The sequence below is a fragment of the Coregonus lavaretus genome (genome assembly GCF_964263955.1).
Source record: "Coregonus lavaretus genome assembly, contig: HAP1_SCAFFOLD_1067, whole genome shotgun sequence".
Taxonomy (NCBI): domain Eukaryota; kingdom Metazoa; phylum Chordata; class Actinopteri; order Salmoniformes; family Salmonidae; genus Coregonus; species Coregonus lavaretus.
The window spans coordinates 35,140-50,000 of NW_028165065.1; the positions used below are offsets into that span (position 1 = coordinate 35,140).

The 14,861-nt window shown below is 44.7% G+C and overlaps 1 protein-coding gene across 1 annotated transcript in view; it reads right to left on the reverse strand.

Annotated features, from left to right (window-relative positions):
• Positions 1–14,861, reverse strand: part of LOC311116318 (myomegalin-like) — a gene marked incomplete at both ends in the record, with an annotated part of 50,422 nt that overhangs the window by 22,073 nt on the left and 13,488 nt on the right. The window contains 10 exon segments of the mRNA XM_084191413.1: positions 6,016–6,070; positions 6,236–6,353; positions 6,486–6,603; positions 6,758–6,975; positions 7,180–7,445; positions 7,720–7,836; positions 8,022–8,226; positions 9,270–9,567; positions 10,027–10,208; positions 10,600–10,718. Of these exon segments, the coding sequence (XP_084047539.1) occupies positions 6,016–6,070; positions 6,236–6,353; positions 6,486–6,603; positions 6,758–6,975; positions 7,180–7,445; positions 7,720–7,836; positions 8,022–8,226; positions 9,270–9,567; positions 10,027–10,208; positions 10,600–10,718 (1,696 nt within the window).

Consider the following 14,861-nt stretch of genomic DNA (forward strand, 5'->3'; position numbering starts at 1 on the left):
TCAAACGCTATGTTAGCTAGCTGGCTTTGACTATCCAACATATTCTTCCAAGTCAAGGTAAGCTTTTGGTTTTATTAATTTATTGCCACCGCGGCCCACCGGTCTAACTGCTTACTGACTACACTGTAATGTTACTGTATGATTGTATCGGGTTTACTAACGCATTAGTTATATTAGCTATGTTGACTAGGACGTTATTTTAGCTAATATGGGGCAATGATGTAGGCTGTGTGTAGCAGTTATGACATGTTTTGGCTTGGAAAGGTTTCTTCGCCTGGTCACATACAGGTGATGTGTTGTTAATTGAAGTCCACAAACAAAGGGAAAAAGTGAGAGGAGGAGAGTGCATAGAGGCTAGAATGAATACAACGTGGCTGCTATGAAAGTGAACTCTGTTTATGCGTGATCAGGGGTGTATTAATTCCGCCGATTCTGTTGAAAAACGTTTCTTAAATGGAAGCAAACGAAACGGGGATAAAAATATCTGAATTTGTCCAATAGAAACTCTTGTTTGCAACTGTTGGACTAATGATTACACCCTAGATAAGCTAGATGCAGGCAAGAGTGTACAAGGCGGTATTGAATGTGTCACTGTCTGTCCATGTGTCACTGTCTGTCATCTCAAATGTTTCTCTCGACCTGTGTGTACCTACGTTGTAAACTTTCATTCATGGCAACCTCATGATGGGTATAGGGAAAATTAGAGTATCATGTAGTAGCCTAAACCTTTCGATGTTACATTGAACTGGGTGAATGGAATATGAATGACAGTCATCCAACATGCTGGAATAGAAATAAGGCCCTGCACATGAAAAAAAAATTGTCCTCCCTCATCATAAACGGCACTGACCGCCACTGGTATACATGGACACTGTGACTGAGTTCATCAGGAAGTGTATAGGGGATGTTGTTCCCACTGTGACTATCCGTGGATAGATGGCAGCATTCGAGCAAAACTGAAAGCGCGAACCACCGCATTTAACCATGGCAAAGTGACTGGGAATATGGTTGAATATAAACAGTGCAGTTATTCCTTCTGTAAGGCAATCAAACAGGCAAAACATCAGTCCAGAGACAAGTTGAGTCGCAATTCAACGGCTCAGACACGATACGTATGTGGCAGGGTCTACAGACAATCACAGACTACAAAGGGAAAACCAGCCACATCGCGGACACCGACGTCTTGCTCCCGGACAAGCTAAACACCTTCTTCGCCCGCTTTGAAGATAACACAGTGCCACTGACGCGGCCCACTCCCAAGGACCGTGGGCTCTCGTTCTCTTTGGCCGACGTGAGTAAGACATTTAAGCGTGTTAACCCTCGCAAGGCTGCCGGACCAGATGGCATCCCTAGCCGCATCCTCAGAGCATGCGCATACCAGCTGGCTGGAGTGTTTACAGACATATTCACGCTCTCCCTATCCCATTCTACTATCCCCACTTGCTTCAAGATGTCCACCATTGTTCCTGTACCCAAGAAAGCAAAGGTAACTGAACTAAATGACTTTCGCCCAGTGGCACTCACTTCTGTCATCATGAAGTGCTTTGAGAGGCTAGTTAAGGATCACATCACCTGTACCTTACCTGACACACTAGACCCACTTCAATTTGCATACCGCCCCAATAGATCCACAGACGATGCAATTGCCATCACACTGTACACTGCCCTATCCCATCTGGACAAGAGGAATACCTATGTAAGAATGCTGTTCATTGACTATAGCTCAGCCTTCAACACCATAGTACCCTCCAAGCTCATCATTAAGCTCGGGTCCCTGGGTCTGAACCCCACCCTGTGCAACTGGGTCCTGGACTTCCTCACGGGCTGCCCCCAGGTGGTGAAGGTAGGAAACAACACCACCACTTTGCTGATCCTCAACACATGGGTCCCACATGGGTGCGTGCCCAGCCCCCTCCTGTACTCCCTGTTGACCCATGACTGCGTGGCCACGCACGCCTCCAACTCAATCATCAATCATTGTGGTCCTCTGTAGCTCAGCTGGTAGAGCACGGCGCTTGTAACGCCAAGGTAGTGGGTTCGATCCCCGGGACCACCCATACACAAAAATTTATGCACGCATGACTGTAAGTCGCTTTGGATAAAAGCGTCTGCTAAATGGCATATTTATTTATTAAGTTTGCAGACGACATAACAGTAGTAGGCCTGATTACCAACAATGACGAGACAGCCTACAGGAAGGAGGTGAGGGCCCTGGCGGAGTGGTGCTAGGAAAATAACCTCTCCCTCAACGTCAAGAAAACAAAGGAGCTGATCGTGGACTTCAGGAAACAGCAGAGGGAGCATGCCCCTAGCCACATCGACAGGACTGCAGTGGAGAAGGTGAAAAGCTTCAAGTTCCTCGGCGTACACATCACTGATAATCTGAAATAGTCCACCCACACAGACAGTGTGGTGAAGAAGGCGCAATAGCGCCTTGTCAACCTCAGTAGGTAATTATAATTCCCTTCTCCCAGCTGCGTGCGGAAGCACCTCTCACTCACATGGCTCTCAGTCACTTGGTCGGGTCTTTCTCACAGACTACAAGTGAAGACAAACACATCGGGGATGCAACTGCACGCATCCTTATCCAATTCTGAGGCGCATATTGAACATATTGGAAGAGCTGTCCACATTTAGTTTTTGTCAGCCAACGATGAGTAGGCCTAACGAACAGCAAAAGCACTAGCCTATGTCAATCTACTATCCCCCATAGTACAAAGGTTGACCTATTCTATTCTGTGCAATAAATAAATATTCCAAACATAGTCTGGGACAGTTGTGGGATGCGATAGATCCCAAATTAATACAACCACTAGCATCAAAAAACCTGTTTTAAGCAATGAGCCTGATGCAACAGATGAGAACGTTTAGCTTAAAATGTTGATCAACTATTAGGCTATTTCTTCACATTATAAGCGCAGCAATGCGCACACAGCACTAGGCTACAAGCATATATGTTCCATTAGCAGTAAAACACCATTCTCAAAAGTGACCATAAATGTGATTATGCATGTAATGCTTTTATTATAAAGGTGCATTTTTATGGTGAAAATGATCTACCCCAAACTTTAAACTCACGCGCTGTGTATGTATGCCAGTTAGGCTCTACATCTCTTGCTTCATTTTAAGAAGTTATTTGGCCACTTTAGTTGTGATACAAACCTTATCAATACACATAGGCCAATGGGCTAGGCTACATGAGGTGTGCAACTATGATTTGAAAAAGTCACACACAAAAAAAGCATGCACTGTTTGCCTTAAGCTGGGCATCATTCACAAGTGATAATATACACTGCTCAAAAAAATAAAGGGAACACTTAAACAACACAATGTAACTCCAAGTCAATCACACTTCTGTGAAATCAAACTGTCCACTTAGGAAGCAACACTGATTGACAATACATTTCACATACTGTTGTGCAAATGGAATAGACAACAGGTGGAAATTATAGGCAATTAGCAAGACACCCCCAATAAAGGACTGGTTTTGCAGGTGGTGACCACAGACCACTTCTCAGTTCCTATGCTTCCTGGCTGATGTTTTGGTCACTGTTGAATGCTGGCGGTGCTTTCACTCTAGTGGTAGCATGAGACGGAGTCTACAACCCACACAAGTGGCTCAGGTAGTGCAGCTCATCCAGGATGGCACATCAATGTGAGCTGTGGCAAGAAGGTTTGCTGTGTCTGTCAGCGATGTGAGCATGGAGGCGCTACCAGGAGACAGGCCAGTACATCAGGAGAAGTGGAGGAGGCCGTAGGAGGGCAACAACCCAGCAGCAGGACTGCTACCTCTGCCTTTGTGCAAGGAGGAGCAGGAGGAGCACTGCCAGAACCCTGCAAAATGACCTCCAGCAGGCCACAAATGTGCATGTGTCTGCTCAAACGGTCAGAAACAGACTCCATGAGGGTGGTATGAGGGCCCGACGTCCACAGGTGGGGGTTGTGCTTACAGCACTGGCGCCCTGTGCTCTTCACAGATGAAAGCAGGTTCACACTGAGCACGTGACAGACGTGACAGAGTCTGGAGACGCCGTGGAGAACGTTCTGCTGCCTGCAACATCCTCCAGCATGACCGGTTTGGCGGTGGGTCAGTCATGGTGTGGGGTGGCATTTCTTTGGGGGGCCGCACAGCCCTCCATGTGCTCGCCAGAGGTAGCCTGACTGCCATTAGGTACCGAGATGAGATCCTCAGACCCCTTGTGAGACCATATGCTGGTGCGGTTGGCCCTGGGTTCCTCCTAATGCAAGACAATGCTAGACCTCATGTGGCTGGAGTGTGTCAGCAGTTCCTGCAAGAGGAAGGCATTGATGCCATGGACTGGCCCGCCCGTTCCCCAGACCTGAATCCAATTGAGCACATCTGGGACATCATGTCTCGCTCCATCCACCAATGCCACGTTGCACCACAGACTGTCCAGGAGTTGGCGGATGCTTTAGTCCAGGTCTGGGAGGAGATCCCTCAGGAGACCATCCGCCACCTCATCAGGAGCATGCCCAGGCATTGTAGGGAGGTCATACAGGCACGTGGAGGCCACACACACTACTGAGCCTCATTTTGACTTGTTTTAAGGACATTACATCAAAGTTGGATCAGCCTGTAGGGTGGTTTTCCACTTTAATTTTGAGGGTGACTCCAAATCGGGTTGATAAATTAGATTTCCATTGATAATTTTTGTGTGATTTTGTTATCAGCACATTCAACTATGTAAAGAAAAAAGTATTTAATAAGATTATTTCATTCATTCAGATCTAGGATGTGTTATTTTAGTGTTCCCTTAATTTTTTTGAGCAGTGTATAATTCACAAGTGATAGGCTAATATTGTCACCCATCACACTATTCTTGATTTAATCTTGTCTTTACATATACTAAATAATATATGTGTGAAATTTGTTTTAATTTAGAATGGACCATTATCATGCAGGGGCAGCGGAAAAAAATACATGTCATCTGTGCACTTAAATAGCGAATGGAAGGGGCAGCGGAAAAAAATACATGTCATCTATGCACTTAAAGGAGGATGCCAGGTAGGCTATACTCCTGTTTTAAAGAGAAGCAATGTGCTTAATATTAGGAAAGTTGATAAATAAATATAGTAAATCTAAAGACAGCTGATGGGATCCTCCTCTTTTTAATAGAGGCCATCACTCTGTTTTCTCATGCAAGTGTATAGCCTATAGAAATGTTGCAACATCAGCAAGTGTTTGATTCGATTTTCGATTACATTTGCATTGATGTCAGAGTGATTAGAGGGACAATAGAGTGCGGGGTACCAGGCAGTTATAAAGTTGGGTAGGCTACTAATGACCATCAGCAGCATCAGCGCTTGGAGAAGCCTAATTACCGTGACTAAACGGTCACGTGGAATTTGACTGCCATCATGACTTGTGACCGCCGGTCTGGCGTTAATACGGTCACCGTAACAGCCCTAATCCTTGACAGCTTCATCATCTACATGCTAATTAGTAAACACCACAACAAAGCTAGTTGGGAGCTAACTTTGCCTGACAGGCTTTTAGACACACAGCCGGATTGAGAATCCTTCTGGGTGAAGTCTACTGGGGGTCTTGGTCTTTGATATTTCAACCATGTGACTTCTGGGATCAACAATACCATATCATTGCCAAGCCATTGTATAAAGGAGAAACATACTGGCACACACCCATCCTAGTTATAAGCATTATTTTCTCAAACAGAATCTCTATGCACATTGTAGGTACATTGAAGATCCATATCTATAGTACTAAATAAACTTCTTGCAAACTCACAACCCAAGGAAGTGAACCATGGGAAAACCCCAAGGAAACCTCCATGTTCCTATGACGTAGGCAAGATTATTCATGTGAGCATGTGACTTCTAATGACTAAGCATGTACAGGTGAAACACACCCGTGTCTGGCAGAGGCTCGGACTGTTGATCTCTACCCCTGCCAGCTGCATAACGGGAGAGAGTCCACTGTAGGTGAATGGAATACCCCTTTCAAATGGAGACACATCATTAGGACATAAAACCCACCGTAAAGCAAGCAGCTCATGGCCCATCTTATCATCATGGAGCTCAGCACGGTCACCTGAGGAGAGAGAAGGAGTAGTTGAGAGGAAAGGGAGGACAGAAGGACAGAAGATCAGGGAATGTGTGTGTTTGTCTGTGTCTGTGTGTGTGCCCGTGTGTGCGAGTGCGCACACGTGTGTATGTGTGTGTCTGCATATGTTTGAGTGTGTGTGTCCACACTCACGCCCACTGATCTTGGTGCCCACTCGTTGTGCCAGGGCAGTGCTCTGTGCCAACTGCTCTCTGAAGCTCTGGCCCATGTAGTAGTCAATGTCGTTGGCACGCAGCAGCTCCTCAAACGTCTGTCGAATCAATTACATTCAGTTAATAGTTAAATAAAACCATTTTTTATTTCAATTACATTTATTTGATTCAATCACTGTCGAGTGGTACATAATGTCCTAATCTGTGGAGAGATCGTCAGAGTGTCATACCTTGGTGGTGTCTCCCAGGTGCTGTGTGAGGATGTGACACACTCCGCGGCCCTCCCTCATCTTCTGACGCAGGTGGGACAACTCCCTGGCCTGTGCCTGGATCAGAGTGTTGTACTTCCTGTGCAGAGAGGGAGGAAAGGGAGGGGTCAATACATAAAAGACCCAGAGCACCATCGTCATCATCACCATTTTCATTGTTATCATAGTCATCATCATAGTCAATATCATCATTATTTCCTTCCTTAATTTCCTCTCTCTATTTTTCCACTCACCCGGGCCAGGTAGCACACTTCCCCTCCTCCACCACCCCTCCTTTCCCCTCCAGCCTGGAGCTCTTGAGTTGGGCCTCCAGTGAGGCCACTCGGGACACCAGCTCTCGCAGCTCCCGGCTGGGCTTGGGTTCCATGCGAGGCCCCAGGCTGTCGGACATCCAGCCCTCATCCTCTTCCACACCGCTGGGGGCTGGGGAGGCCTCGAATGCCCAGTTCACCTGATGGAGAGGAGAGAGGAGAGAGGAGAGAGGAGAGAGGAGAGAGGAGAGAGGAGAGAGGAGAGAGGAGAGAAAATACTGAATAGTCATGGAAATGTTCATATCAGCCCATAAACCAACAAGCGAACAAGACACAGAAGCAATCAATCAACTGATCAATCAATAATCAATCAATCAATCAGATCTTGTATGTATATGACGTACCTTGCGCGGGGTGCGTTCCAGACTGGATGTGTAGTCGCTGGTGGTGGATAGTGAACGCACACGTAGCTGCAACTCACGAATCACCTTGTGACAGCGGGTCAGCTGAGAACGCAGGTCCTGGACCAATTGCTGTAGAGAGCCTGTCCCCGACTCCGCCCCTTCTTCATAAGCTCCACCCACACCCACATCACCATGGAACCAAACCCCAGCATGCTCATAGTCCTGCTGGTGGCTCAGTAACGTACACATCTCCAGATCATCAAACTCTGAGGGAGGAGCGATACAGAAAGAGGCTAACAAGTTGTATAGATCATCACACCCGACACAGGTAAGGTAGTGACAGGTGAGGTGTGTGTGAGAAGTAAAGTAGGTACTATATGGTGAGTTTGAGATGTCTCAAGTGACAAAGTGAGATAAAAGCAGTGAGAGGTGACATTGTAAGTGAGGTGAAAGGTGAGAGAAGCACAAGATAAGACAGGGGTGAGAGAAAAGACAGGTGAGACTGGATAGACAAATAAAGGAAAGACACAGCTAAGTTACCTGGGCTGCTGACGTCCTCTCTCTCTGCCTCGTTCTCACTACGGCCACACGTCTCGTAGCCCAGGTCCTGTAGGTCCACCTGGACCTGCTTACTGTCCTGCTCAACTGATGTCTCCGCTGAGAGAGAGTGCATGAGAACCATTACTCAAACCATTGAGTAAATTACATAGAGTGATTCAATTAAGTTAATCAGCTACACTGTATTTAAATGTGTTCTTTCCAGCTATTATTATGAGCCGTCTTCTCCGTAGCAGCCTCCTGTGGTATGCGTGTATGTTTTCGGCATATGTATGATGACTCACTCAGTAGTTCCCTGTAGTCCTTGAGTTGTTCAGCCTGTGCATGGACCGTGGCCTCAGACACCATGAGTCTCTCCTGCAGCTCTCGGCTCTCCTGTCTGTTCAGCGCTAAATCAGAACGCAGACGTACCACCTGCTCACGGAGACCCACCTCCACATGCTGCCAGAACCCGCCCACATCACCAGTGACATCATCAGACTCTGCCTCCTATAGGAATCAAGACAAGGCCAAATCCACTTGAATGCCCCTCCAACTGGTGGGAAACTCGTCTATAATCCCTGAGCTCCGACTTCTCCCACACGCTGACCTCTGACGTCACCTACTAAATAAATATCTTCATAACAGGCAGTTAAATGTAACAACCAAACATTATTTATAAAAAGCAATATATTAATCTGATTTTTGAACATTTAATTACAAGCATGATAGCTGTACTTTTAGTTTATGGTTGACACGGCTTGTTGTCCATTAGCCAATCAGCGTTTCTAAACAAGTTCAAAGCATTTTAATGCATCCAACTGGTATTTACGACTTCACAACTGGTAATTTACACCTTCCCACTTAGTTATGAACTCAGCATGAGATACAAAAAAAGAACAATGCCTGCTGATTCACTTTTACAAGAGTAACCTAACTAGCGTAAACCATAATGGTTGAGCTTAAACCATAATGGTTGAAATGTTGTTATATCAGTAGCTAAAATAAAGATAATGGAAGCAGCAAACAGAGGTCAGAAACCTTTTTATTATGTATAGCAGATATAAGAAGTTTTAATATGTCCTTGTGTCGTATTTCCGGAAGCACATGCAGAAACACAGAACACTCCTTTCCTCTTGCCTGAAACCCAGGAGCAGCGGCTGCCTGCCCAGAGTCAGTCGTGCTGCTTATATAAACTATCCCAAGGTTAAGAAAACATCCCTACATAGACTGCTATAGCTACACCAACACAGAGATATGAGGAGAGAGGGGGAGGGAAGTAGACACAGAGAGAGAGGGAGAGAAAGGGAGGATAGATAAGGTGCAGGGGACAGAGATAGGGAAAGATCGATAGAGGGAGGGAGGGAGGGAGAGAGAGAGAGAGAGAGAGAGAGAGAGAGAGAGAGAGAGAGAGAGAATGAAAGGGAAGAGAGGGAGAGAGAACGAGATAGAGAGAGACAGAGAGTAAGATGAAAATGTAGAACGATAAAGAGAGTGAGATGTTAACACTATTCCGGCAAACACTGGTTTAGGGTAGAGGAGTGTATCTTTACCTTCTCTGTGTGGTCTGGCTGACGGTGGGACAGAAGAGTTCCCAGGTCTAAGGAGTGAGGTCTGGTACACTGTCTCTTTCCCCTTCCCTCTCTCAGCCATACTGCTGGGGGGCCTCGCTTGCCCTGGGTGGGTACCACTGCTGGTAGTACCTCTTCCTCTTCCTCCATCTCCTCCTCCTCTTCCTGTTGCCATCCTTGGCACATGTCTGTTGGATCTTCCAGCTCTCCTAGACCCTCTACTCCCCCTTGGTTCTCTTTCAGGGCCTCATTCTCTTGTTGCAGCCGCAGCAGTGTACTCCTGCAAGAGATGGAAAGTAAACCATTGGATTCAGTATTAATAACAACAACTACACTGCTTAAGGGTTATTGTAATTGCTTGGATAACCTTATCCACTATTATGTATTGATATTTTTCATTCTTTATATGCGGAGAGCACTGTACAGAACACCGGACGAATTATCACTGTGAATCATTGTAATGTTGTATCATGTAATGTTTGTTTGTGTGTCAATTAATCCCGTAAGGGATGGGCCAACCAACTGGGATGGGATGGGCCGCCAAAAATCAAATGTAATTCATGAATTAATTCACTACAACAACTACTGCAATGACATTCAGACTGTGAGCCTTTGACAGTGCTTCTAGTAGGTAGATGTTGTACATGATCTGGGCTAGGGCTACAGTATAGACCATTTAATGTGTGCTACTAGTAGATACTGAGGTAAGTAGGTGAGTGGGTACTGTGTAGGTACATACCTCATCTGGGCTAGGGAGGAGCAGCCGGTGGTCTCCAGCTGTGTTCTCATCTCCTCCAGTTCTTCTTCTAGTGCCCTCTTCTGTTCAGTCAGCTGCTTCACCTGCCCCTCGGCCCCCTGGGACAGTGCTCCACTCACAGGTCCTCCAGACAGCACCCCCTGCTCACAGGCCATTCCAGCATTCTGGTTAAGAAAGAGAGAAAAGAGAGTTAAAGAGAGGGTTAACAGAATTACAGTTTCATAACATGAAAAATGACTTGTTAGTCTGGGTACTGGTCTGCGTCTGCTTAAGCTAACTGCTTTGTTATTGTCTTATTTGGCAAGGGAACAATGCAGCGTTGTTGAATACAGAAACAGTCTGGCACCCAGGTTGGAAGATTGTCAACATTAAGCTCTAAAGTACAAGGGGATGAGAGAAGTGTTGGAAATACCATACCTAAGGCAACAACACTGGAACATTGGTACTGGAACATTGGTACCTTGTGGGAGGCAACCAGTCTGTCTAGAGAGACTACGATGAGAGGCACAAGGCTAGTGTACAATTTAAGATTTAAAGGTAAAAAGTCACATGTACCTTAGTGGAGGCCAGGCTTTTGGCAGTCAGTTTCTCCTCATCGTCTTCGATACTGTCTGAGAACTCATCAGTGCTGCCCTCTTCATCATCTCCCTCCTCCTCTTCCTCCGTGCTGAGCTCTGAAAACACAACAGCCAACCGATCAGATCAGACACTTCCTTGTCCTTCTTTTCTCCCTCCGCCTCACTTTGTCTCTCAACCTCTCCCCTACCAACACTCTACCACTCTCTCCCTCAAACTATTTTTCTTCCTCCCTCTTTCTCTACCTCTCTCTCTCCCCTTCTCTCTTTCCCTGGTCTGAATCAAATGTTATGTCAGGAGTAGACAGCCAAACACACACACACACACACATTGAGCCTGGCCCAGCCGCGGACAGGACAGCCCCTCTGTCTTCTGCCCAACCCTGTAGTGTGTGTGTGTGTGTGTTCACTCTGTGCTGGGGATATGGACTCACACACACACACACACAAAACGCACATACACACACTCTCCCTCTCTGTGGCGCTATGAGGCATGAAGTAATAACAACCACAAATATCTATTTTTAACACTCTGTCATAAAGAGTGCATGTTCAACTTCATATATATATTTTTTCCATCTCAAGAGGTTAAATAAAAAAAATACTATAGTAAGTGCCTATTAAGTGCCAAATAAAGTAACAGGGTTGACTGTAACAGGGTTGATGATTTCTTCTTAAATCAGTCATACATCCCATTGTGACAGAGGGAATGGAAGCTTGTTGTGTGTTGCAAGCTCGCTCAGTTTTGCACCGAAAAACACCAGAAAATGGCCAAAAAGAGTAGAACTACTTTTACGCTATGATTTGACAATTAGATGTTCAATGCTTCTTTTTTTTTCAGTATTTAAAAAAGAATAGTTTAACCATATTAAAATGACAATTCAATTATATGACTTTAAATGAGGGACAGACGTACAGTGCCTTGCAAAAGTATTCATCCCCCTTGGCGTTTTTCCTATTTTGTTGCATTACAACCTGTAATTTAAATGGATTTTTATTTGGATTTCATGTAATGGACATACAAAAAATAGTCCAAATTGGTGAAGTAAAAAAAAATAAAAAACTTGTTTCAAAAAATTCTAAAAGATAAATAACGGAAAAGTGGTGCGTGCATAAGTATTCAACCCCTTTGCTATGAAGTCCCTAAATAAGATCTGGTGCAACCAACTACCTTCAGAAGTCACATAATTAGTTAAATAAAGTCCATCTGTGTGCAATCTAAGTGTCTCATGATTTCATTATATATACACCTGTTCTGAAAGGCCCCAGAGTCTGCAACACCACTAAGCAAGGGGCACCACCAAGCAAGCGGTACCTTGAAGACCAAGGAGCTCTCCAAACAGGTCAGGGACAAAGTTGTGGAGAAGTACAGATCAGGTTTGGGTTATAAAAAAAATATCCGAAACCTTGAACATCCCACGGAGTACCATTAAATCCATTATTAAAAAATGGAAAGAATATGGCACCACAACAAACCTGCCAAGAGAGGGCCGCCCACCAAAACTCATGGACCAGGCAAGGAGGGCATTAATCAGAGAGGCAACAAAGACACCAAAGATAACCCTGAAGGAGCTGCAAAGCTCCACAGCAGAGATTGGAGTATCTGTCCATAGGACCACTTTAAGCCGTACACTCCACAGAGCTGGGCTTTACGGAAGAGTGGCCAGAAAAAAGCCATTGCTTAAAGAAAAAAATAAGCAAACACGTTTGGTGTTCGCCAAAAGGCATGTGGGAGACTCCCCAAACATATGGAAGAAGGTACTCTGGTCAGATGAGACTAAAATTTAGCTTTTTGGCCATCAAGGAAAACGCTATGTCTGGCGCAAACCCAACACCTCTCATCAACCCGAGAACACCATCCCCACAGTGCAGCATGGTGGTGGCAGCATCATGCTGTGGGGATGTTTTTCATCGGCAGGGACTGGGAAACTGGTCAGAATTTAAGGAATGATGGATGGCACTAAATACAGGGAAATTCTTGAGGGGAAACCTGTTTCAGTCTTCCTGAGATTTGAGACTGGGACGGAGGTTCACCTTCCAGCAGGACAATGAATAGTTATGGACGCTCAAGTTTTCCGTTTTTTGGTCTTATTTCTTGTTTGTTTCACAATAAAACATATTTTGCATCTTCAAAGTGGTAGGCATGTTGTGTAAATCAAATGATACAAATTCACCCCCCCAAAAATCAATTTTAATTCCAGGTTGTAAGGCAACAAAATAGGAAAAATGACTAGGGGGGTGAATACTTTCGCAAGCCACTGTAAATGAATCACTAATCACATGAAATAAATAATATTCCAGAAATGACTTAGTCAAAGCAAAAAAATAACTAGGGGGTTACAATGATGGTGAAACTTTGAGAATTTGGGGGTTAAGTGGGTTAAAATCTTCCTAGAGGTGACACTGGGTTGACAGAGAGACATGTCAAAATGCTGAATTCTGGCACTCATTTCATGGAACGACCCTACTGTGTGCATTCTTCGCATAGAAACGCACATCTGCCACCGATTAGAATGAGGATAATGAAATCTTCTGTTCATGATCTATGGAAGAGTCTTATGGGAGAGAATATTCTTGGTTAGATTTTTTAGAACTGCCTATAACTCACTTATAACCCTTGGCATTGTGTATTAGGATGGGGTGGGTCAAAAGCTATGAGGGGGACAGGGGGACAGGGGGACAGTTGGCTGAGGGACAAGGAAGACCAGATCAAGTATAAGACAAACTCCCTCACTGCAAGGCTCTGTTTATTCAGCCTACAGAACAGCAGACCGTGGCCATTTTAGACAGAGCTGGTGTGTCCTACACTATGACAGAGCAATTTGTCTGAAGGGAGTTCATACAGGTAACTGCCAAAATAATGAAAACATCAACATAGTGTCTAATTAGGGTGTTGGGCCACCACGAGCCACCAGAACAGCTTTAATGCGCCTTGGCATAGATTCTACAAGTGTCTGGAACTCTATTGGAAGGATGCAACACCATTCTTCCTCGAGAGATTCCATCATTTGGTGCTTTGTTCATGCCGGTGGAAAACGCTATCTCAGGTGCCGCGCCAGAATCTCCCATACGCGTTCAATTGGGTTGAGATCTGGTAACTGAGACACACACCCACACCCACCTTTAAACTCCCTATGCTCATTTGAGACCCCTCTTTCAAAGTCACTGATATCTCTTCTAGCTATGGTAGCCAAAATAATGGGCAACTGGGCATTTTTATAAACAACCCTAAACATGGGATGTTAATTGCTTAATTAACTCAGGAACCACACCTGTGTGGAAGCACCTGCTTTCAATATACTTCGTATCCCTCATTTACTCGTGTTTCCTTTATTTTGGCAGTTACCTGTATGTACAAAAGAAGCATCTATCTAAGCGCATTATGAAATTGTATATTCATGTAATTATAGTTGAATGCTATATAATTACATGATATTACAGTTAAATAATGACATATAGACCATATGAACTAGTTATTTTCATTGGCGGACATCTCCCTGTGTCCTTACCAGAGCCTCTGGTGGTGATGGTGAGACACACAGGAAGCACACAGATCCAGGCCGTGCAGACGTCATGTGATGTGCAAAATTCACTATTTGTATATGCCTTATATAATCTATCCTGTTAGATATAATGATTGGAAATCATAACTAGTGTGAGGCACATAACATAATCAGTATAGTATAATATATTCTTATACTCAATAGTAAGTGACTTATCTGTGTCAAAGTTGTCAATACACATCACAGCAAACTAGCCATGCAAACAACATGCTGGGATGCCATGCATGTGGCAGAGAAGTCATAGGTTAATGACAGAGAAATGGTAGTGTAACTCCCTCAAACATGAGAGATCTCTTTCTTCTGTGACAGAAAATGTGTCTTATAAGGATATTCTTAGAATATGTGTGAGCGGGTGAGAGTATGCGTGTGTGTGTATGCAAGTGTTTGTGGGCGGTAATGGTTAAGAGTGTGTGTTTTGAACACTGAGAGACTATGGCGACAGAGTGTAGAGACAGAGGTGACTCTTCAGACAGCGATGAGAAAAGTACATGATTACCACTTACTCTTTCTTTCACCTCAGGGATAGACAGAACACCCATTATCTGTTCTCTACTAGTTGGGGGAGAGGGGAGGGTTTGTTGTATTTCATAAGGGGGCAAAAAGGGAGAGGGAATCCAGTCCCCAATTAAAAAGAAAAAATCCTTTCAACAAAAAACAGGAAATATTTTATTTACTTTCC